General features: G+C 36.3%; 2 protein-coding genes across 6 annotated transcripts in view; one reads left to right on the top strand and one right to left on the bottom strand.

The window, feature by feature from the left end:
• The window catches only part of LOC144956677 (trafficking protein particle complex subunit 9-like), a 58,498-nt gene extending 51,851 nt beyond the window's left edge, over positions 1–6,647 (bottom strand). The window contains exons 1-2 of one of the 2 annotated variants that reach the window (XM_078887330.1): positions 6,526–6,647; positions 170–1,360 (exon numbers count right to left, since the gene is read on the bottom strand). In XM_078887330.1, the coding sequence (XP_078743456.1) occupies positions 170–1,116 (947 nt within the window). In that variant the 5' untranslated portion in view covers positions 1,117–1,360; positions 6,526–6,647. Of the gene's footprint in view, positions 1–169; positions 1,361–6,521 lie in introns of both variants that reach the window. The other variant, XM_078887331.1, reaches the window with a different exon arrangement.
• LOC144956678 (uncharacterized) lies at positions 6,603–22,760 on the top strand. 4 transcript variants are annotated; one of them, XM_078887335.1, is made up of 7 exons: positions 6,603–6,690; positions 10,122–10,908; positions 11,373–11,464; positions 11,855–11,994; positions 16,204–16,367; positions 16,955–17,203; positions 20,115–22,760. In XM_078887335.1, exons 2-7 carry the CDS (start codon positions 10,342–10,344, stop codon positions 20,211–20,213), a joined length of 1,311 nt encoding a protein of 436 aa, XP_078743461.1. In that variant the 5' UTR covers positions 6,603–6,690; positions 10,122–10,341; the 3' UTR covers positions 20,214–22,760. The 4 variants fall into 4 exon arrangements, with proteins under 4 accessions (XP_078743461.1, XP_078743458.1, XP_078743459.1 ...); XM_078887332.1 differs by having other exon boundaries at positions 6,623–6,721; XM_078887333.1 differs by having other exon boundaries at positions 6,670–6,930.
• The last annotated feature ends 1,541 nt before the right edge of the window (positions 22,761–24,301 follow it).

Consider the following 24,301-nt stretch of genomic DNA (forward strand, 5'->3'; position numbering starts at 1 on the left):
GCACACACCCACACAATTCTTTCTACTATTTTCATTTTTGTTAGATACTGACCATCTTATATTAAATGCAATTCAGTTCTCTTTTTTACATTTTATTCACCCAGTATAGTCAATGTATTTATTTTTTTTTCTGCTTATCTAAATCAAAAATTTTATTTAGAAAACATACTTTGTATCAGTGTCGACACCAACATAATCCTTCCTCTCAAATGGAGCACAGGGGAGGGAGAGCTTATCATTGCGCTCAAATGATCTATCCAGACGCTTGCCTTCCAAAACATAAAACAGAGATGTCACAAATTCTTTGATTCGATCCTCAAAATCTGAAGACTTGTCTAAGTTTGGATAAAACACAATTTCCGCTCCACTCCCCTCTTTGGTTAAACTGTTGCTATGTTGACGTTTAGCAATGGACCTCGGTGATGAACCAAGGGCTTTTGAGTTATTTGTTTTCACCAAATGAGATTTCAGGTGTTCACTTTGATCAAGTTCTGAGTCTTCCTCCTGCTCAGCTAACGGAGCTAATGTACCATTGGCAGATTTTTTAACGGAAAATGTTGGGGTGTTGTTATTTATGGCATTAGATGAAAACTTGTCACCATTTTCATTATCACATATTGTGGAATCATTAGCATTCTCATTGTCAACTTTCTCATCATTACTACTTTTCCCTCCCTGCTCTCCTATTTTGTTGTCACTGTTATCAATCTCATCATTAGAAATCGGCGTACCATCAGTATTCAAACCAAACACAATGAAACGAGAATTTATGATGCTCGATGAAAACTCCCCTTTTATTTTCTTATAATTTGTAAAGAGTTCATCAAACTCTGATTGGTCTGAACATTTTCCTAAAGAGATGAGGCCTAACACTTTTCGATGTGCTTGGAAATCACCCCAGGAATTGAAATCTGTTGAATAACTCTTACGATAATTAATGACAATATGTCTTTTTTGCCCCTCAACATGAATACCATTTATTTTTGAAATTCTTTCATATGCACAATTGAACATTTGTGATGAAATGCCAGAGCCTGCATGTTTGACCAGTACAATGAGAGATCTATGATCTTCTGCTGTCTGGCCATAATCAACACAATTAGTCATGGCAGCCATTTTTTTTCACACTAGAGCAATACCGTTTTTTCATAAGCCTTAACTTCTCTAGTCTCATTTGAGCCATAAGTTCAAATTACACATATTCAAGTTAACACCAAAGGATGAAAATTCAAATCTTTCTCATGCTTCAGAAGGGAAGTTTTCAAACACTTTTATTGAATGATAGTCAGTCCAAATCTTGATGTATAGAAATTCGTTGCGAGCAAGGAATGACACATGTTGGAAGTTGAAGTTCATCACACTGTGTCAAAAAGAGAGAGAGAAAAAAAAGGCAAATTTCAAAACACAAGCAAAATTATCTTATTGTATCGTTTGAAGCTAATATGGTTTAAAACCTTTAAATGGGCTGTGTAACTTTCATACATATATGTAATTTTCCAAGTTATATAACCAACATTCACTGTTAATTCTTATTATAAAATCACTGTTTCAAATCATTAAATAGCTGACAAAAATATAAGTGTCAAGATTCATAGTATAATTTGACAAGTCCACCTTTATACATTTGAGAAATTCAATTTATTCAAATATATAATCCAAATAATATCTAATGTAGTGGTACATTAATAATCTAAATCAAATATTATGTTGGTAAATTTTTTATTAATGGCATTCTCAAAAACATAAATTGAATTATAGATTATCCCAAATAGCTACAATTTCTTTGAATTAGGGTATTTTTCTTTAAAGACAAATTATCTTTATTTGGGATAAATAAAGTAAACACATTAACTGGCAGTACAGCGATCTTAATGGATTTGATAATCGTTATATACAATCTAATACTATACCAAAAAAAAAAATAAAATAAAGCTCAATTTACATGATTCAAACTGATTTAGCTTTCGTCTCATTCTCAAAGTTAAACTATGACAAATTATCCCAAAACTGAGAGCTGGAATCCAAAAAACAAAAAACAAACCCAGAAAGCAGATAAAAGAAAAAAAAAAGGAAAAAAAAAAAAGGAAAGGATTATCTTCTCAAAATGAAGAAAAAATATTGACAAGTATGTGTCGACAGCTTCAATCTAGATATTTTATCTTTGTTTCACTAAAAGAATCTGAGGCAAACTAAATCCTTCCACAGCTTATCAAAAAAATAAATAACACTGACCCCTTTTTAATTTTTTTCCATAACTTTATGATATCATACCTTAACAAGTTTTCATTAAACAATACCACTCTTCTCCCTTCGTGTTTGATAAAAAGAATCATTATAATCACAGAAAAATTATCAATATAAATAAAATTTCACAATACTCACACACAGTCACCTCCACCCTCCCAACACACACACAAACACATTCAAATTATCATACACTAATACCATTTCTTAAACAAACAAAATTTTAAAAAATTAAAAAAAGAAAATGAATTCCCTTTCTTCATCCCATAAGGGAAATTTGTCTCTCAAATGAAGACTGGAATAACTCAGGCATCAGCACAGTGCAGCGCCGCAAATTGAGCTAGGGCAAGGTGACTTGCCCCAAGGCCACACAGCGCAGGGGCAGTGATCGAACTCGCTGCCTTTTGGATATGAAGCAAAGACCATACTGCTGAGCACGTTGCCCCATGTATCTTAATAAGGCTGTCATTATCCCCAGACACCTGTCTGGGGATAATGAAAATTCGTTATCCCCAGACACCTGTCTGGGGATAACCAAATTTCGTTATTCCCAGACACATATTTGAAACTCCAATTATCCACATTCCAGAATATGGAATGTTTCCAAACACATAGAAATAAGGAAAGTTAATAAAATATCTATAAAAACATAAAATTAACCAACATTAAACCAGTTATTACTACATATACACAATATGCGTCGACTTCGAAGTGGGTGTCATGGCCGAATGGTTTAGTCGTCTGCCCTGGAAGTTTTACCAGAATCGACGTTGCGGATTCAAATCCTGGGTCCGCCACTTTTTTTTTTTTTTTTACATTCCGTCTTCTTTTTACAGAACGGTGCAGGGGATACATGTCCCATCCATCCTCCACCCACCTCTTTTTTTTTTTTTAACTCTCTCTCTCTCACTCTCTCTCTCTCTCAGTTCCTTTCTAGTTTCTAGCAAATTGTCATATTCGTCCCCACTTCAATCTCAAAAAGTGTCTAAAAAGTATAAATAATTAATAAGCAAACAAACAGAAATATTCAGAGAGCGATCAAATGGTCAGATAGAGGAGAAAAAAAACAAACAATAATTTAAAAAAAAATAAAAGCAATTTTAAGAAATTCATGCTCAGAAACGGAACAAAAGGTCAAACAAAAAGGAGAAAATAATAGACTCGCGCAAAAAAAAAAAATAAAATAAAAAAATGTGGGGGGAGGATGGGTGGGACATTTATCCCTTGCATTGCAACGTTCTGTAAAAAAAGACAGAATCTAAATTTTTTTTAAAAAGTGGCGGAATCAGGATTCGAACCCATAACGTCGATTCTGGTAAAACTTCCAGGGCAGACGACTAAACCATTCGGCCATGACACCCACTTCGAAGCCGACGCATATTGTGTATATGTAGGAACAACTGATTTAATGTTGGTTAATTTCATGTTTTTATAGATATTTTATTAATTTTCCTTATTTCTAATTGCATTCGGAAACATTCCATATTCTGGAATGTGGATAATTGTTTAAAAGAGCGGAGTTTCAAATATGTGTCTGGGGATAACGAAATTTGGTTATCCCCAGACAGGTATCTGGGGATAACGAATTTCCATTATCCCCAGACAGGTGTCGGGGGATAATCACAGCGATCTTAATAAGAGATGGAGGAAAATGATCATTTTCTTAAATCAAAAACATCACACAACAGGAATGCCATATGGTTCCTATAAATGCCAATTTTTAAAAAAAGGCCATTAAACAAAACCAAAAAAAAAGTCCTGTCTAGACACTAACCATTGAATGGGATATAAGGGTACTACCGCAAACTCGGGGACCCAAATAATTTTTCGCTGTGATTATCCCCAGACACCTGTCTGGAGATAATAAAAATTCGTTATCCCCAGACTCCTGTCTGGGGATAACGAATTTTCATTATCCCCAGAAGCATATTTGAAACTCCGCTCTTCTAAACAATTATCCACATTCCAGAATATGGAATGTTTCCAAATGCACATAGAAATAAGGAAAGTTAATAAAATATCTATAAAAACATAAAATTAACCAACATTAAAATCAGTTGTTACTACATATACACAATATGTGTCGACTTCGCAGTGGGTGTCATGGCCGAATGGTTTAGTCGTCTGCCCTGGAAGTTTGACCAGAATCGACGTTGTGGGTTCGAATCCTGGTAACGTCACTTTTTTTTTTTTTTTTTTTAAAGTCCGTCTTCTTTTTACAGAACGTTGAAAGGGATAAATGTCCCATCCATCCTCTCCCCACCTCTTTTTTAAAAATATTAAACTCTCTCTCTCTCTCTCTCTTGGTTTTTTTTCCTAGTTTCTAGCAAATATATTCGTCCCCACTCCGATCTCAAATAGTGTCTAAAAAGAATAAATAATTAAAAAGAAAACAAACAGAAATATTCAGAGAGCGACCAAATAGAGGATAGATATAATAATAATAATAATAATAATAATAATAATAATATAATAATAATAATAATAATGATAATAATAATAATAATAATAATAATAATAATAATAATAGTATGATAATAAGAGTATTAATAATAAAAATAATATTATTATTGATAATAATATAATAATGATTATGATGGTAATAGTAATAATAATAACAATAATAACAATTATTACAATTATATTATTATATATTATTATTATCATTATTATTATTATTATTAATATTATCATTTGACCAAAAAAAAATAATTTAAAAAAACAATAATAGATCTAGACCAAATTAAATAATGAAATAATATTATCGGAGAAATAAAAAATTCAACTGATTAAAAAAACTCTTGCTCGGAACTCGGAACAAAAGTGAAAACAATGAACATCAATTGGGAAGAAAGAAAGAAAAAGTAAAAAAAAAAAGTGTGTGTGTGTGAGGGGGGGGGGGGGGGGTGGGGGGGGGGGGGGGGGGTCGCGACTGGTTCGAATCTGTGCAGCTAAAAGGAGTAAAATGAAAGGTGGCCTAACCCACTGAGCTGTCTGTCCACACCGATATCGGAATATCTTAAATTCATATATGAGCTAAACATATTTCCACCATTTTTGCTTATTTTCATCTCTGATTCGAGTAAAAATATGTTGTTGGATCTAGTTTTGTGGACGTGTGATACTAAATTATATTGTCTTGTGCGAAGAAGACAGGAAAATAACAGGTGTCGGTTTTGGGTTTTGGGCTTTGGGGCGAACAACGCCATGGCCTAGGAATTCGTCCGCGAAATAAAAAATAATTCCCGGTCATCACCAAAATTGTGGCCAGAATGAGCAAATTTTAGAAACAAGAGAATATCAATAAAGTTAACAGGTAGGTAGGTAGTGAAAATTTAAATGGTTGGTGGACTATGAACAGATTTGATGATTAACAACTTTCTTCCTGGTTGAAAATAAAAAGTCGAATTGCCAGTTTGACGTTTTCAGATCAAAGTAACAAAAGAAATTTCATTGATCCATTTGCTTTAAAATAATTCTTTTAAAAGAGCTGGATTTGACATTTGATCACTATTTACTTTCATCTTGTGTTTAATATCACTTGATATATTAACTGTTTTGGGACACAACCACTAGTATTTTTTCCAGAATATTTGGTATTTTTCACGCCTAGTTTGGCATTTTGCATAAAATCTTTCTGCCCACTTGCTACATGCGTCTGGGGATAACAAATTTTCTTTATCCCCAGACACCTGTCTGGGGATAACGAATTTTCATTATCCCCAGACAGGCGTCTGGGAATAATGACAGCCATAATTTTTGGGTTTTGGGAGGGGGGAAAACTTTTTTTTTTTTAAAGGCTCTCCCCTCCCAAACTTTCTTCCTACCTAGACTTTTAAACCCCGAAAATTATTTGGGTCCCCGAGTTTGCAGTAGTACCGGGATAAGATAAGGGGGGAAACTTTTTTAAGTCTCCCCCCTCCCAAACACCCTACTACTACTAGAACATTATAAAAAAAAGTCCCCCTCCCAAACCCTCTACTACTAACAAGAATACTGGGGATGTAGGAGTAGGAGCTTTCGGAAGGCCTCCCGAAATTTCATTCAATTCATTTACAATTTACACAAGAAGATAGAAATTGAAACAAAAGTCAAACTGTTTTGTAATATAGAAAAAAAATAAAACCTCTCCATCGACATAGAAACACAATATCCAATTCATAACACTAAAAAACGAAAATAAATCGATCATGCTTCTGTTATAAGAGCAAGTCCTTTGATAATAATCGCATTGTGTAAATCATGCTCAAACCCTTAAACATTGTTATAACGCAGACCTACTAAAATACACTCCACTGCGTTCAAATCTCACAAAGGGGGAGTGTTAGAATCTTGTTGACACTTCCTTGGGACGGCAGCCATTTTCCAAATCACAGATGATCAAAGTAAAAAAAAAAAAAAAACAACAAAAAATTTACGACTGTCGCAATCTTCAAAAGAAAAAGAGTAAGACTGTCATGGAAGTGGAAGAGATTGAGTACAATTTCGACATTTGTCAACCTTTTAGATTTTATACACTCCCATTGCTTATCGAACCCTCAATTAAGATATATAAATAATTAAATTTAATATTCAGATCTCTAGTGCATTGTACAGGGTTACCATGCTCGATACGGGAAGAAAACTAATCGCGTGGAAGCCTGACGAAAAAGCACCCCCATCTCAACACTACACACCCACGAGAATGTAAACATTGGTGATGACAAACTGTAGACCTGTTTTATTTTTATTGCTGCTACTCCTATATTATATCAGTATTACTGTAGTTAGTAGTCTGATAATCTACCGCATGTTTCCAGTCTCTAAGCGAATGGTTTATTGACACCTTATTTATTTCAAGTATTGTTCGTTTATAAATATCGGAGTGACTATTCTCATCCCCGGGGTGAGAGCTCGATCGTTTTTCTATTCTCATCCCGGGGGTGAGAGCTCGATCGCTTTTCTATTCTCATCCCGGGGATGAGAATGGGCTGCATGTTCATCCTCCTTACGTCCAGTGCCACTAAAAGTAGTAACGAGAGAGATGATGATGATCAGATGAGAGTAGTGAGGAAGGGGGGGGGGGGGGGGGTGCTAAGCTGACCCTACACAGGGATGAGAATAGCGAGAAGGGACGGCGGCTAGGCTAGGCTACCCTCCCTACCGGTTGGTTAACAGGGATGAGAATAGCGAGAGGATGGGGGGTGGGGGGGGGGGGGGGTTGCTAAGCTGACCCTACACAGGGATGAGAATAGCGAGAAGGGGCGGGGCTGCATGTTCACCCTCCTTACGTCCAGTACCACTAAAAGTAGTCACGAGAGAGATGAAGATGATCAGGTGAGAGTAGTGAGGAAGGGGGGGTGTTAAGCTGACTCTACACAGGGATGAGAATATCGAGAAGGGACGGCGGCTAGGCTAGGTTACCCTCCCTACCTGTTGGTTACAGGGGTGAGAATAGCGAGAAGGGTAAACTACCTCTATTCTCATCCCGGGGGTGAGAGCTCAATCGCTTTTCTATTCTCATCCCGGGGGTGAGAGCTCGATCGCTTTTCTATTCTCATCCGGGGGTGAGAGCTCGATCGCTTTTCTATTCTCATCCCGGGGATGAGAATAGAGGCAGCCTTATAATATTGTTATTATCATTATGCATCTTGATCTTGTGGGCAATGGCATGTTATTCTCCTGGCATAACAACTCCGTCCTTCTGCTTTTTAAAACTGATATTCATATATGATGAAAGTTTCTCAAAAAAGTACAGGAAATTAATTGGGCCATTTTTCTTTTCTCAGCTAAAAATGCACTGAATATCTATCAAATATGACTTGAAACACGAGCATTTTTTTTAAATCCCAAAAGGTAGCGTTTTTATGCACCTCCGTTGGAGGTGTACAAAAACGCAACGTTTTTATGCATCTCCATGGAGGTGTACAAAAACGCACTGTTTTTATGCACCTCCGTTGGCGGTGATGGTAAATTAATGAAAATTGTGCTGCATACGTCCATGTGGTTTAAATGGTTTTAGATTGTAGTTTAGCACGCTGCTTAGTGATTACCGATGTACGTTTATACAATGACAATAAATTAAAGAATAATAACAATAATTTAACAAATCAAAAGTAAAAAGAAACATGGCACACAAATACTGATCTCAAATAAACAAATAATTTTAGAAAATTAAAATCGAAGTTTTTTAAAAACATGATAAAAAGTTTTTGAAAAAAAAAAAAAGAAAGAAAAAAAAGCAAACAAAAATAAAGTAAATAAAATTTTTTTTTAAAAATGTCTACAATGGGAATCGAACCCGGTACTTTCAAGTTTAGAGTCTGACAGCTTGTACGCTGCGCTACAGAGCCACCTGACTGTTCACCACATTTAATAAGGTCTTTCTAAAAAATTATGTAACCTTCAATGCAACTTCTATTTTCTGGTTTTATATTTCGAATTTTTAAAATATTATTATTATTATATGAATTTATTAACAAATACATCCTGCAAAAGCCACAATATAGCTTTCGCCATGTCCAAATCCATAAACACAATATCGCCGATGAAATTGGGTGGGATGCGCATGCGTGACGGAGGTGTATAAAAACGATCTGTTAAGATACACTGTCAGCGGAGGTGCATAAAAACACTACGATCCCAAAAACTCGGAAACATTCGTAAAGATGTCGTCCCTGCCGAACGGAGTAATTTACTGATGTTTTGCTAGCCAGATGTTTAATGTTGTTTCAGGGAAATGACAGTCAAATTTTCAAAATCTTGCTAAAAAAGGACTAATTCCTAAACATGTTGCCAAACAAAGAAGAAAGGATATTTTAATGTGAAATTATCCAATCATGACAAAAGTGGTAATTTTGTATGTGGACCCTGCCGAGTGGAGTAACTTTATCGATGATTTGTAAGCCAAATGTTTATGTTGATCAAGAGAAATTGCAGCCATTTTTAAAAACGTTGCTAAAAAAAAAAAGACCCATTCCTGAAAAGACTGTTAACAAAGCAAAAAGAATCCTGGGACTTGTCAGAAGATCTTTCGACTATATAGACATACCCATATTAACCACTATTTTTAATCTAATTTTAGTCTAATAAGATCACACTTGGAATATGGAAACTGTGTATGGTCCCCCATCAATAAATCAGATGCTTTACTAATTGAAAATGTCTAACGTCGAGTCACCAAATTTGTTCCCGAAATTTCAAACCTCAGCTACGAAGATAGACTCAGAGCATTAGACCTCCCTAGCCTCATGTACAGAAGACTCAGAGATCTAATTGAAACTTATAAATTGACCAACAGTCTCTACAAAGTAAACGTAGAAGATTACCTCACATTTAACAAGGACAAAAGAACAGAGGGCCACTGTTATAAACTTGCCAAACAAAATTTGCGTTTAAACATCCGAAAAAATTTCTTTAGTCAGCGAATTGTTGAGACATGGAATAGCCTGCCTGAAAAAATAGTTACAGCGCCAAGCATAAACAGCTTTAAAAGCCAAATTGACAGTTTCCTGCAGGATCTAAAATACAGCACCGATTTCCCATTGAAGCCAGCCTTTCGACCTCCACAAGTTGGTGGAGACCGATCCAAAGACCATCAACGGGCCACCGGCCCTCATACTCATACTAAACATTGTTGCCAAAAATAAAGAATAAATTCTAAACAAGTCTTGTGACCATCTTAGAAAAATATTTTCAGGGGTGTCATGTCTCTTACTAGAGCCAAAAAAAGCAAGTTTTAGTTTCTGTATTATCTTGATGAGATATGGCTCCCTAAATCCCAAGGACTCTTTCACCAATATATCATTTTTCACAAAATTTATCTAGAACATCCCCTACTGGATAACCACTCTAGTCATTCTCCTCAAAATGAAATAATAATCATTTTTCTTTTTCAGAGTCAAATGGCTGGATAAAGTCTCCAACTCCAAATACAATGTGGAATGAATTTATTCAGACATTATTCAAGCAGGAATTACTTCATCTATATAGCTTGGTGTCATATGAAAAGATAGTGCTCTCTATTACTGTTTAAAAAGGTCAAAGGCCTCTTTTAATTATATCAACTATGTGATCTTTTACGTAGTGGGATTTGTAAAAGCTATTTTATTTTTAAATATGAAAATACTTTTCAGACGAAAATATCAAACATTAGGTTTGATCCTGATAGTTGGTATCATTTTTTACCTCCTTCAAGCTTTAACCATGTCCCAACTTGGTCATGCATCCAGAAAAATGGAAGCAAATAAGTTCATAAGCAATATACTTAATAGTGGAGACATGAGTGATGATGAAAACAACCCAGTCATTATTTCTCGCAATAGAATAATAGATGGAGACATTAAATTTCACATTGATGACAAGGAAGCTCAGCTCGCAAATTCATATAGAAATGAAGATGTGAAAATGAAACGATATGCTGGCCACAAAAAGAAAGAAGAAGCTACTAAAAATGTTTACTTAGAAAACAATTACATAAAGGAAGCAAATCAAAAGAATAAAATGAGGAGTAAAAACAACCAGAGAAATGATGTGCAAAAGGTTAGGTCTATTGGAAAACCTGGCTCAAAATCGGACACTGATGGAAATGAAATGCCCAAATATATCCGAGGAGTCCATCCCAATGATTTGAGTAAATACAAACTTGACGAATCGAACATGTTTCATTGTTTCAAGGATATTAAAGTGAGTTTGACATGTGTTGTAAAACTCTTTACATTCAAAGCAAAGCCAAAAATATCGTGCAATATCCACTAAACATGCTCAAAGCTTTACAATGGGTCCCTGGCCAACAGCAACATTTAAAATTTAGGATGGGACACGACATCTGTTAGGCAATATTACAAAACCTTTTGATTTTACTCTAATATCCAAAAGTTAGCTAGCATTTGTTACTATCATATGTTTCAGAAACTGGGATTGGCACTGACTCTCTGGAAATATCTTTTTCAAATAATTACAACAAGTAAATGATGTCATGTCATTATGTAATTTAATTTTTTAAAAACATTTCTTAATGCAATTTTTCATTAATGTTTTTCATTAATGTTTTATGATACATCTGCTAAGGAAATCACCGAAAGTTCAAAGTGCTTTTACGAAATTATCAATATATAAAAAGCTGCTGTTATTTATATCTAATCTATAAGGTTCGACTCAGAGGAGACCAAATCAATGATGACTTCTGTGATTGTGCTGACTCCTCAGATGAACCTGGAACTTCAGCATGTCCAGATGGAAGGTATATTTGATACATGCTAAAAAAAACAGTCCCGAAGAAGAAGAAGGAGGAGACCTTTTATTAAATTTTCAAGTAAAAATAGAACTACTGAAATATTCATTCGAAGGAAGGAAAAGGGGAGTTGTGGAGGCGATGATGTTGGTTTTTATTTATTGCTCTGTAAACATGAGATGGAGACTTTTTCTTCAATGGTACTTCATAAATAGATGTTTTCAATTTGAAACCAGATTGGATATGAGCTAATAACTTCTTGTCTTGAAATTACAACTCGGATAAGCTAGATGAAACATCCCCTGCAATTTTACTCTTAATTTTCTTTGATTTTTTGATAGCTTAGGTTTAAAATAGGAAGGTATATTAAATAATATGTTTCATAAATCTGTTTTTCAGATTCTATTGTCGTCGTCAAATCCCAGGGTCCCCAGCCCAGTTTGTGCCTTCCAGTCGTGTCAATGATGGTATCTGTGATTGTTGTGATGGAAGTGATGAATGGAAGGGTAATCTGCCTCCCAATTTCATCAGGATCAAAGGTGAGACGGTCAATAATATATATAATATATATATATATATATATATATATATATATATATATATATATATATATATAATATATATATATATATATATATATATATTATATATATATATGTGGCAATCATCGAACTCTGATGAACTCTTTTATATGTGAATTGCGTAACGTTGTAATGTTGTATCTTTCTCTTTGTCTGACTCACTTCCACTTTTAGTTTCACTCGAAAATAAACAACACGAATTCTTGAGTAACTACTGTGTTCAATTTATCATTTACCATGCTACATTGGTGACCCCGACAGGTGAGACCTATTTTTCACCTCCACACAAACCTAATATATTAACTTCAAACAAGTTAAATATGGAATTAGCGGCAGTAGCTGTTAAACTACCCACTTTCTGGCCAACAAGCCCAGTGGCATGGTTCGCGCAAGCCGAAGCACAGTTTGCGCTTCGCAGAATACTCGCAGATGAAATAAAGTATTATCATGTTGTTTCGGCACTCGACACAGACACAGCAAACCACCCATTGTCCATCCTGACTGCACCTCCTACAAACAACAAATATGACACAATTGAAAACTTTTTACTTTCGGCCTACCCAATGACAGAGGAAGAAAGAGCCCAATCCCTTTTTAATTTACAAGGCCTAGGTGACAACAAACTGTCGGTGCTGATGGACAAAATGCTTGCTCTCCTGGGTAACCACGAACCTTGTTTCCTATTTCATCACATTTTTTTGCAACAGCTCCCCGACTACATCCGCGCACCTCTTGCAAACTCAAGTTCTAAAACAAATCCTAGACTTTTGGCCCAAGAGGCAGATCAGCTTTTTGTCTCCATATCAACACATTTTGACAACGTACACCAGATCAGACATATATATACAAAGAAAACCCCAACAGAACCCCAATCTGCACTCTGCTGGTATCATAGGAAATACGGAAAAGATGCGAAGAAATGCTTGCCCCCTTGTCAAAAATTCGGCCTCAATAAAGAACAGGGAAACGATCGACAGGGTCAACAACTTTAAACGTCACAAGTGTTGGCCCTGGTAGTAACAAGCAACTTTTCGTGACAGATAAACTTTCAGGCTCACAATTCCTTGTTGATACCGGTGCACAAGTGTCCATCGTCCCAGCGACCTGGCGTGACAAAAATCCCTGCCCTTCACACCCACCGCTTCAAGCAGCAAATGGAACAAAACTATTAAAACATATGGCTCGCGCAACATGTCGTTGAATATCAACGTTCGTGTGTACCAAGCACGCTTGATCATTGCAGAAGTTAAACATCCTCTTCTCGGCGCCGACTTCTTACGTGTTCATAACTTGTTGGTGGATTTACACCGGGGCCATTTCATCGAAGCAGACTTTTATGTTTCATCACCATGTTCAGTCCAGACGATTGAAACACAGGAATTAGCCATGATTGAAACAACGTCTAATCCATCTCGAAGAATTCTGAACTAATTTCCAGAGCTGCTACAACCAACATTCTCCTTGGAAGAAGTCAAACATGGCATACGTTGTCATATCCCAACCAATGGCCCTCCTGTCTTCGCCCGAGCCCGACGACTTACACCAGATAAGCTACTCCTAGCCAAAGAAGAATTTTGTGAAATGGGAAAGATGGGCATTGTTCGGAAATCAAGCAGTCCGTGGGCATCACCACCACACATGGTACCCAAATCAAATGGCAGTTGGCGCCCCTGCGGAGACTACCGTCGCCGCAACGAAAAAACAACCCCAGATTGCAACCAAATACCTCACATTCACGATTTCACCACCCAATTGGCAGGAAAATCTATTTTTTCAAAGATCGATCTTTTCCGAGGTTACCACCAAATTCCCGTCCATACCGACGATTTGCCCAAAACTTCTGTCATTACCCCTTTCGGTCTTTTTGAATTCCTAAGGATGCCTTTCGGGTTAAATAATTCAGCACAAGCCTTTCAACGTCTGATGGATACACTCTTCCAGGAAATGAGCTGCACGCTTGCCTATTTAGACGACATCCTCGCAGTCAGCCAAAATGAAAAAGAACACAAACTTCATCTCAAAGAAGTTTTTATACGACTCCACGATTTCGGCCTTGTAATACGCCTGGAGAAATGTGTCTTTGGTGTAACCACCATAGATTTTCTGGGACATCGGGTTACGAAATCTGGAACATTCCCCCATCCAGACAAAAGGCCTGCAAGAATTTCTAGGAATGATAATTTCTATCACTGGTTCGTACCCCACGCGGCAGAATTATTACACCTCCTCTACCAATCAATGAAGGCCATGAAACCAAATGATAAATTGGTTTGGACTGAAGAAATGACAAAAGCCTTCGAAGACAGCAAAACAGCACTCGCTCAAATCACCTTGTTGGCTCATCCTGAAGTAGAAGCACCTATTACCCTGTCAACAGATGCGTCCGACCTGGCTGTGGGGGCAGTTTTTCAACAATTTGTGGACGGTAAATGGCAACCGTTAGGTTTTTTCAGGTACCAACTAAGACCACCAGAGAAAAAATATAGCACATACGACAGAGAACTCCTTGCCTTACATTTAGCCATCCGACATTTCCGTTTCCTCCTCAAAGGCAGAAAGTTCACTGCCTTTTCCGATCACAAACCACTCGCCGATGCAATGGCAAAGGCAACTGATCCTTGGACACCAGACAACAACGACAGCTTGCTTTCATCTCTCAATTCACCATGGACATTAGCCACATATCCGGAAAGTCGAATACAGTAGCTGATTGTCTGTCTAGAGCTTGGATCAGTAGCGTTACCCTCGGAATAGACTACGCTGACATGGCAAAGGACCAAATGGGCGAAGAAAACCAAACTCCCTACCATACCGCCTACCCAAGCCTCAACATAGTCCCTATGCCAATCACGGAAGACGGACCTATACTTAAATGTGATACAGCAACAGGAAAACCTTTCCTGATTGTTCCAGAAAATTTCAGATCTGTTTTTGACATCATACATAACCTTTCTCATCCCGGAAGGAACACAACCAGGAGGCTGATAGCTGACAAATTTGTATGGCCCGACATGAGAAGACAGATAAATAAATGGACAACCGAGTGTTTACCTTGCCAGAGATCAAAGGTGCAAACACATGTCAAAGCCCCACTTGAGACATTTGAAGTTCCCGCTAAACGTTTTAGCCACATTCATGTTGATTTAGTCAGCCCTTTGCCTCCATCCGACGGGCATACTCATCTCTTTACAATTATAGATCGGAACACCCGTTGGCCCGAAATTGTACCTTTACGGAGTACCACAGCAAAAGACTGTGCAAATGCTCTAGTCCATGGTTGGATCTCCAGGTTCGGAACACCCCGAGACATCACATCTGACCGCGGACCACAATTAACTTCCGCTCTTTGGACAGAAGTATCACTCCACCTTGGCGCTAGCATCCATAGAATGACAGCATATCATCCACAATCCAATGGGATGATTGAAAGGTTCCATCGGACGAACTGCCATGGGCTTTGCTTGTGTCTCCGAACGGCTCCCAAAGAAGACATCGGCGTGTCAGTTGCAGAGCTCGTTTATGGTGAACCACTCACCGTTCCCGGGGAATCTGTCTCGGAAACCACCTCCCCGTGGTCGGCACACACATTCCTGACACAAAAGAGAACAGAAACCTTCAATAAAGCTCCATACAATCACCCAGCATCTCAACACGGCAAATCCATATATATATATATATATATATATATATATCCTATAAGTTTTGGGTGTAGTTTTTTTCTTTATTTTTGTTTAATTTTTCAAATCATTGCAGTTTATTTCTTATCAAACAAAGACGAAATCATAACTATTTTGGCAGAGTACTTACTCACTCTCTCTCTCTCTCTCTCTCTCTCTCTCTCCCTCTCTCTTCCAGACAAGGCTATAATTGAGTACAAAATCACACCTTATCTGCTTTGGTGTATTTGATTTTTTTCACCACCTTCTATATTCAAAATAAACATTGTGTACCTCTGAGGAATCTTGATTAAAATTGTTAGTATCCCCTTTAGATAGGTCTCATGAAATTTGGACCCACAATGTGGAATAATCTCCCTCAGTTTGTAAGATTTTTTAGCAGTACAAGGAGAATGGGACTCCTGACAAACTTCCTTAATAGATAAAATTGTAATGAAGAAATATTTTCTTTGACTTTCATGTTACCTTCTTTAATTTTGATCTCCTAAAGCTGGAGAGCCAAGAGCTGTTGTGGATCATGCCCCTTGTTCAGACAGATGTGGAGACATTCTTGCCCTGCACAGACAGAAGGACGCCTTTGTAGCCCAGGGGAAGAAACTGCAGGAGGCTTATCTCAAACAGGCAGAAGTAGAACTCGGGGAAAGAGACAAATTGGTGGGTTATACCACAATAATGTATTAAGTAATTGTTTTTTTGCTTTTATTTTATGAGTTGGCTTATGAGTTTTGGTATACAGGGAACCAGGATTTTATGACATCATTGCTGTTATGCGACAGCTGTATGGTCTTGAGGTATGACACTCCCTGGGTTCGAGTCCCACTCTGACCAGCACATGGTTGAATCCTTTGAAAAGGCTCTTTACTCACATTCATACTCGGGTGTGAAGTGGGAACCTGGCCTGCCAAGTGTCTCGCATTTTGTGAGACAGTCCCTCATTTGGAGGCTTTGTCAGCTGTCCCACACATGACCAAAATATCCTTCAATTTCCCAATTAAGTCATTACAACCCATGATATTATTGCCCCTTGGTCTGTCCTGCTGTCAGCCCAAAGATATTCAAAAATAATTTTATTTTTTTTAGGGAAGAACTTCCATCGAGATTTTAGATGACTCAACTTGTAAGTGAGTTCAGGGATAGATATCAATATCTCTACTGTTTATCATACAAATATATCAAATAACTTTCTAGAAAATGTCTTGTAATTTAATATCTATAAATTGCTTCATGTTTAAATACAACAGAGATACGGACCAGCAGGAGTGTTTTACCCTCTGAGTAAAAAGTGCTTGACCTTGCATGCTGACCACTACACATACAAAGTGTGTCCCTTTCAAAAAGTTACCCAGGCATCAGGCAGCGGTAAGGAAATGGTGTTAGGAAAAACTTCCGAGTTACAATTTGGCACAGGATTGGCAAGTCAAGGACACACATTGGTGATGTCTGATGGAGAATCTCACTTATGTCCCTTTGGAAGGGCAAGGGCTTCCAAGGTGAGCATAGCTGCCTCAGCTTAATCTTAAAACAGCGAAACTGAACTGCGTTGAAATCACAAATTTTCCTACAGTCGAGGACGGATGTATTTACATGATTGGGACAACAGTAAACTGTTGATATAAGCATCATCATGGGTGCAAGATTTCTGGCTTAACCCAGATTCCCGGTTTTTTGAAATGGATTATATCTAGATCATCTCAACATAATACCATTTTGAGGCAATGGGTCACATTTAAAAATAAGTTTCAGGCCTTGAATTTATTGGAAATGGATTGCAGACGTTTTTGGCCTGACCTACTTGCACCCATGCATCATGTTGATTTATCCGTCCTTACAAAAAAATTAAAGGCAATCAAATGGATAATGTGAGATAACAATTACAATAAGAGAAGTTTGATGATTTAGTGGCCCTTCAAAGGTCCAATTTTGAAATTTTGGAGGCTTCACCGAATTTGACTTTAAAAATTCATTTATTGAGTACTGTATCTGAAGGCCAGGAATAAATTTTTTAGACCCTGTCCTCACCACTGGTGACCTCAAGGCCCGCATCTTAGGTCGGACAAAGTGAGACAAATCTTAAGTAGTGCAGTGAGTGTGCTCACTTTCAACTTGCAGTTTCCCCTAAGCTAGCTTTTTATCTCTTTTTGTCCCATCAAAGGAACATGCCTTTGATCAATGACAATGTAGGTACTGTGTCAATAGCAGGATGGTACTGAGCAATTCATAAATGTTTCCAAGCTCTTGACATTGTGGCTTGAACTGTACAGGAGGCAGAGCTGTTACTTCAGTCTTGTGGAAAGCAGTGTGACAAAAGCAATTTGGATTGGTCCCATTCATAGGATGTCATTTGACTATATTTTCACACTTTCATTGGTTGTTATTTTATCTCATAGTGGGATATCTGCATTTTCATTGGGTGTTTTTTGTTTTTGTTTTTTTTTTTGTATTTTTTTTTTAATTTAACCTAACAGGAGCAAACTATAAATTGTATTCTTGTTTTCTGGGGGGGTTGTCTTTTGAAGACTGAATTTTGTTGATATTGAAAGATCGCTACGTCTGTATAATCACCTCTGGGTAAAATCTATGTCGCTATTCAATATCTTTATTTATTTATGTTTTATAGCAAAAAGTAATGGGCATTTAGTGTCATATCAATATGAGCATTGTCGTTGTATCTGCCCTTCATTGTTTTTATTTATCAAGATATAAATATAAACCAAACATTTTTCATGAAGACAGCTGTATTATTGATTTGATTAGGGTTTCAACATAGCCTGAGGCTCATCATTATTACTGATTATTACTGATGAAAACAAGATTGTTGTTATGATTTATCCAAATTGAGCCCTGTTTGTAAATGCAATACAGACCATGCCGTCTTTAAGTACGCCATCATTAGGTATGTTTCCTGTTCAAGCACGCTAATTATCTCCTACCTAATTTTTTCTATTTAAACTATACTCCTTGAAACATTGTAGCTTCAGCTTCAGGCATGCTTTGTTACAAGACCGTATCCGATTTTCTGATTGTTAATTGTTGTTATCTTTGAACTAAAGAGTCATCATATCTGTGAGTTTCAGAAAGAGAGATGGAAAGAAGGTGAATGAGGGGTAGAGAGAAAAGCAGACGCATAAGGAAACACAAACACATTCAGGCATACACACAGACACATTTATGCACTTACACACACAGGCACACAAGAAACAAAGAAAGGAAAGTGTTAGTAACACAGTTACATATGATTATGCACGGTTGCAATCAAAGCTCAATTACTGAATTATTTTCACCAAAACCAACTTTCTCCACTATGACAAATTACTTATGGTTTTCAAATTGTTTTTATTCCATTTTTACCTGATGAATTATTATAATAGAAATAGAACTAAAGAAAAAAGAACAAACTAAACTAACAAAATAAAAGCCAAACAAACACCATAACAATGGGTAATGATGGAGCAACATCACATCGTGTTATGGGATCATGACCAGCTTATAAAGAGATATGACTTGAAATTTATGTCATGGAAATCTTTGGATTATGTCTACTTCAAACTCAAGACACTTCAGCATTAAATACGTCTAAGCCTCCTCACAATGACTGTGCTTAAAGACAGCGTGGACTGTATTAGATTGTACATTCCAAATTCAATTCATTATTATTTTTTTTTTAATGTATTTCGCTGTATTGAGTTTTTTGTTACTAGCAATATACAGCAAAAACTGGGACCAGGGCGCCATGCTGTTATTCAAGGGATGTCACTATCCAGGGTGTCGTTATTGAAAGGTTGTACTTCAGTTGAATTATATTTGTCTCTCCACCTCTTGGAATGACTTTGTCTTGCGAGGAAGATTAAGGGCGAAAAGTCTTTTTTTTTTGGTGTTATATCAACATATTATAATATGTGAGTCAGCGTTTCTCTTTTCTTTACATATTTATAGGGCAGACTTATTTCTTTTGGTTTAATCCTCAGCCCAAGAAATTTGGAATTCTTTTTTTTTTCTATTTGCTTTTACTGGCAGTGTCAGAAATGTTAGCTACCAATTGCTAACGAAAAAATGATGCCAATGTGAAAGATACGAAATTTTGCAAATTATGTATTTTTGGTAAGCTGCAGTTTTCCAGAAATTAATATGAGGTTAAGAGTATTTATACATTGTCACAACACTTTGAATGGTGTTCAGTATTACTCATGAAATGGTGACTGCACCGGATTTTCACATTTCTTTAGGGTTTTTTTATCCTCCAAAATTACACATTTTTGATTCTCGATGTTAGCATTTTCAAATTCTTTTCTTAATTTTCTTAATTCTTTTTGTGGTTGAGGTTCCAGGATTTGTTTGTTTTTTTCTATTTAAAAAAAAAAAATTAATATAAAGTAGTGTTCTCACCTTATTACTTCTCAACAGATTCAGATGCTGTGTGGTTTGCAAGACGAATTAAAACATGTGCAAGAGAGTGAATTGTGTGTTTATTCTTTCACCATGATGACCCCTGCTGCTTGTTGAAAAGTTAAAAGGATGTAAAGTGATTCGTGCCATTCACGTTTCTCCAATTTGAAAAAATGAAATACAAATGACTCTGTAAAGTAAAGGGGATGCCATGTCCATGGTAAGAACAAGTGATAGTGTTCAGAGCCAACAACTAAGTTTGGTGACTGTTACATTCCAAAACTCCTTTTGCTCTTGATGTTTGAAAAAGAAAAAGAAAGGAAGCCAGTATTTGGACTTGGTTCGCTCCATGTTCCATTTGCAGCTTTTGTCTGGCTTCCTAAACATGTTTGAATTCAAATTCCTGCATTCACTCCTTACTTATCTTGACCAGCTACAGAATTTTGGGAGACTCAGTTTGGCCTTGTTCGCAAATCAGTCTGATGTAATTTTTAAATATAAATTTTAATGAAAAAATTGGCAAAAAAAAAGTTGTTTTATTCAGAAATCTTTGTTTGACTAAGTAATCCAAAACTGCATCAACGTTAAAGCATTTTAAAATGATTGTTTAAATATTGATTAGCATTAAACCCAAATATTTTGAGTTGCCTCATTTTTTCATGAAATTTCAAATTTATTGGAAATAATATCCAAATTTTTAGTTATTGTCAGCCTTTGGTGAAAACTGTAGGTAACAAGATGACACAAATCATTGTGGTATTTGCGCGTTGTAATTCTTTAAAGAAGACACATTTCTTTCAATGGCTGGGAAACTTCTGTGCACAATATCATACAAAAAGAAGATTGTTTCCATTTACTGAGGTGAATGTTGTGTTGTTGTTTAGTAGTCTCATCACCTCTGTTTTCTTGGTGTTTATTCTTAAATCACGCTGTGCTGCTTCCTTGACAAGTCTTGTCTGTTTTTGATTGTAAATGCTGATGGGATTGCAACAATAAACAAATATGGTCGGCAAAGTCAAGGTCCTCTAGATATTGAGTCAGTTTCCGTTTTGTTCCAGTTTTTTTCTCTCCCACATTGGATGTTATTGATGATCTTGCCATGGATCACCCTCGTGTCAGTTATACTGTTGTTGAAGACATCCTGTGGTTACTATCACTATACACCATGCAGAAATGTTGGAGTGGTGATATTACTTCAATCATCTCCAAACTCTCATAATCGTGGCCAGTATGTGCAGCAAGCCTCGTTTCAATAGACCTTCTAAGGTCCACAATTATTATACTAGCCATTGTCAGGGCCTTATTTAGTTAGACTTGTAAATTCTCGGTCAATTGACTGGATTGTCGAAAAATTTCAGTCAATTTTTGAAGAGCTCATTTACAGGTCTATTTATACACCGGCCCTTTTCAGAGCCATACAACTTATTCAGATTCTGGGTGGGGTTCCTGTCCTCCCATAGTGAGGAAAACAGTCAAATGCATAGTTATTGTTTTTGGAGATTATATTTTTTCCTTGTAAATCATCTCTCTGTTATGTATTATTATATTTGTTATTTTGAATGTATAATGTAAGCATTTGTGTGTGTTCCTCTTTGGATCTTGAGTTGTGTCCGAATGAGACTTATAGGTGATCTCAAACTAAGTACATTGATGGTATACTCTTAGAATCTACATTTGATCCCTATTTGTTCCCAGTTCCCCTTTGTATTTTTTTTTTTTTTCTTGGGTGCTTTAATTGTAATTCTAGAATTTGACTGTCCTATTTTCTTGCTTTTCACTGGCGCTGATATAACCTAAATGTGTTTCAAGCGCTGTAAAACCCTTAAAAACAAACAAACATTATTCCCTAATGAATAACCTTTTATATGCCTGCAATTTTAGTTGTACTCTCATGATTGGTTTTATATTGTGCCCTACTGTGGTCTCTATTATTGGTCATTGACCTTTTATTCTTTCATGCTTTCCATCCAGAAGGCGAGTTAACAACACAAAAGATGTACAAAGATGCTCTTCTTTTAAGTCAACCTTCAGATGAGTTGATTTTTTTTTTTTTCTGGTCTCCTGAACATCGACTTATCTGTAATAAAATAATATTACAGTATGACAATATTCAATTTGATCTCATTATCAGTATTAATCAATGAGCACAATCATTCTCCATAATTACGATAACAGTATTCTTTGCCTTCACCATCAGGTGTTAAATCCCAAAACTAAAATTTAGTTACCAAAGCAATCATCATCATCAATATCATTTTCATCATTGCCATGATCAGTGCCAGCATTGAAAACCATTCCTCAAACTCTTAATCAAATTATAAATGTGCTTTCATTCTTGCCTTGTTGTCTTCATTATTGTTTCAAAATTGTAAAATGTTACATTTACAATCATCTCAAAATCTTTACCATCTCAATTCATCATGGAATTTATGCCTGTTATATTAAATGATTGCATGCTGTTTCATATTTGACATATTTGGAGACATTAACTTATCTATTTATTGCCATGATGTTGATGCAACGTGTTCAATAATACCATTTCTAACATATCACGCAAATTTATATAATATGTAATGTAATTAATTAATTAGGTGATATATTTATTGATGGCATTTTGTATCAATTGATTACTCAATAATGAGTTGTTATCACTTTATCTTTAAATTGCTTTACTGTTTGCTTCTTCATGTCTTGGGAGTGTAATGGCTCAACTCAAACATTAGACCATCTGACTTCATTAATGATGACCCTTCTCCTCTCCTTTTGCTGATAGCTCGGTAGCTGGCTATTGTCTTTAGTCCTCGGATTTGTAGTATTCTATCATATCGCTTTTTATCATCAATACTCAAAAGATACTTTATTTTCTGGTTTTGCTGAGGCTCTGATTTGAATCAGAATATATATATATATAATATATATATATATATATATATATATATATATATATATCTATATATATATATATATATTGAGAGTATGCCGATGACGTCACGCATTTACCATCCACGGTTACTTCCCTTGCACTAAGAGCACTGTCACTTTCTATCGCGTTGTTGTTTACAGGAGAGAGAGAGAGAGAGAGAGAGAGAGAGAGAGAGAGAGAGAGAGAGAGAGAGAGAGAGAGAGAGAGAGAGAGAGAGAGAGAGAGAGAGAGAGAGAGAGGAAGAAAGAGAAACAAGCAGAGAGCGAGAGAGATGGATGGAGAGAGATATATTTTTAAAAATAAATAAATAAATAACTAAGAGAGAGAGAGAGAGGGAGAGAGAGAGAGAGAGGTTTGCTTTATCGTGTATTCATTGGGGATGGGAGGGAGGGTGGGGTCTTTTGAGACAATGAACAATGTGAGTGAACCCAAAGAAAAAGGGGAGGAGAGTTTAATAGCTGACAATTGACCACAAGGGGTTGTGATAACGAGTGGCATGTCATAAATAACTCGAGGTTGCAGCTCAAACAAGGTGATTCAATTATATGATTTCATGTAAGTCATTGCAAATTAGGCCCCACCCCCTCCTCTTCAAGCTGTCATCTGACTCAAAATGGAAACAATGCAACATGATTTGACCAGTCCCATTTTTAAAAATTTCAATATCATTGGTCAATATGTTTCCCATTGATTGACTTTGACTTCTTTTGAAACGAAGGGCTTTCTTATACTATCCCTACCTATTCTTTGCTCCACCCCCTCCCTCCTTTTCCCCCTTTCTTTATCTACCAGTCTCTCTCTCTCTCTTTGTCTCCCTCGTGTTTCTTTCACACATACAAACACACACACACACACACACACGCATATTTATATCTTTATTCTATTTAGCTCCCGCCCTCTGCAGTGCACATACAAGCAGTCTCTCTCTCTCTCTCTCTCTCTCTCTCTCTCTCTCTCTCTCTCTCTCTCTCTCTCTCTCTCTCTCTCTCTCTCCCTCTCTCTCTCCCCCCCCCCCCCCCCCCCGTTCGGGGCGGAGGGTCACATAAATAATAATAATAAAAAAATAATAATAATAATAATAATAATAATAATAATAATAATAATAATAATAATAATAATAATAAATAATAATAATAATAATAATAATAATGGTAAAAATAATAATAATTATTATTATTATTATTATTATGATAATAATAATAGTAACAATAATAATAATAATAACAATATAATAATAATAATAAGAAGAAGAAGAAGAAGAAGAAAGAAGAAGAAGAAGAAG

The sequence above is a fragment of the Berghia stephanieae genome, chromosome 11, assembly GCF_034508935.2.
Source record: "Berghia stephanieae isolate SIO BIC M18660-M18661 chromosome 11, UCSD_Bste_1.3, whole genome shotgun sequence".
Lineage (NCBI taxonomy): Eukaryota > Metazoa > Mollusca > Gastropoda > Nudibranchia > Aeolidiidae > Berghia > Berghia stephanieae.

Excerpts from the sequence above, each read along its gene's own strand:
- LOC144956678 (XM_078887335.1), top strand. The coding sequence starts at position 10,342 with ATGAAAATACTTTTCAGACGAAAATATCAAACATTAGGTTTGATCCTG. Across the intron at positions 10,909-11,372 it reads ATTGTTTCAAGGATATTAAA|GTTCGACTCAGAGGAGACCA; the intron begins GTGAGTTTGACA and ends CTAATCTATAAG. Across the intron at positions 11,465-11,854 it reads TCAGCATGTCCAGATGGAAG|ATTCTATTGTCGTCGTCAAA; the intron begins GTATATTTGATA and ends TCTGTTTTTCAG.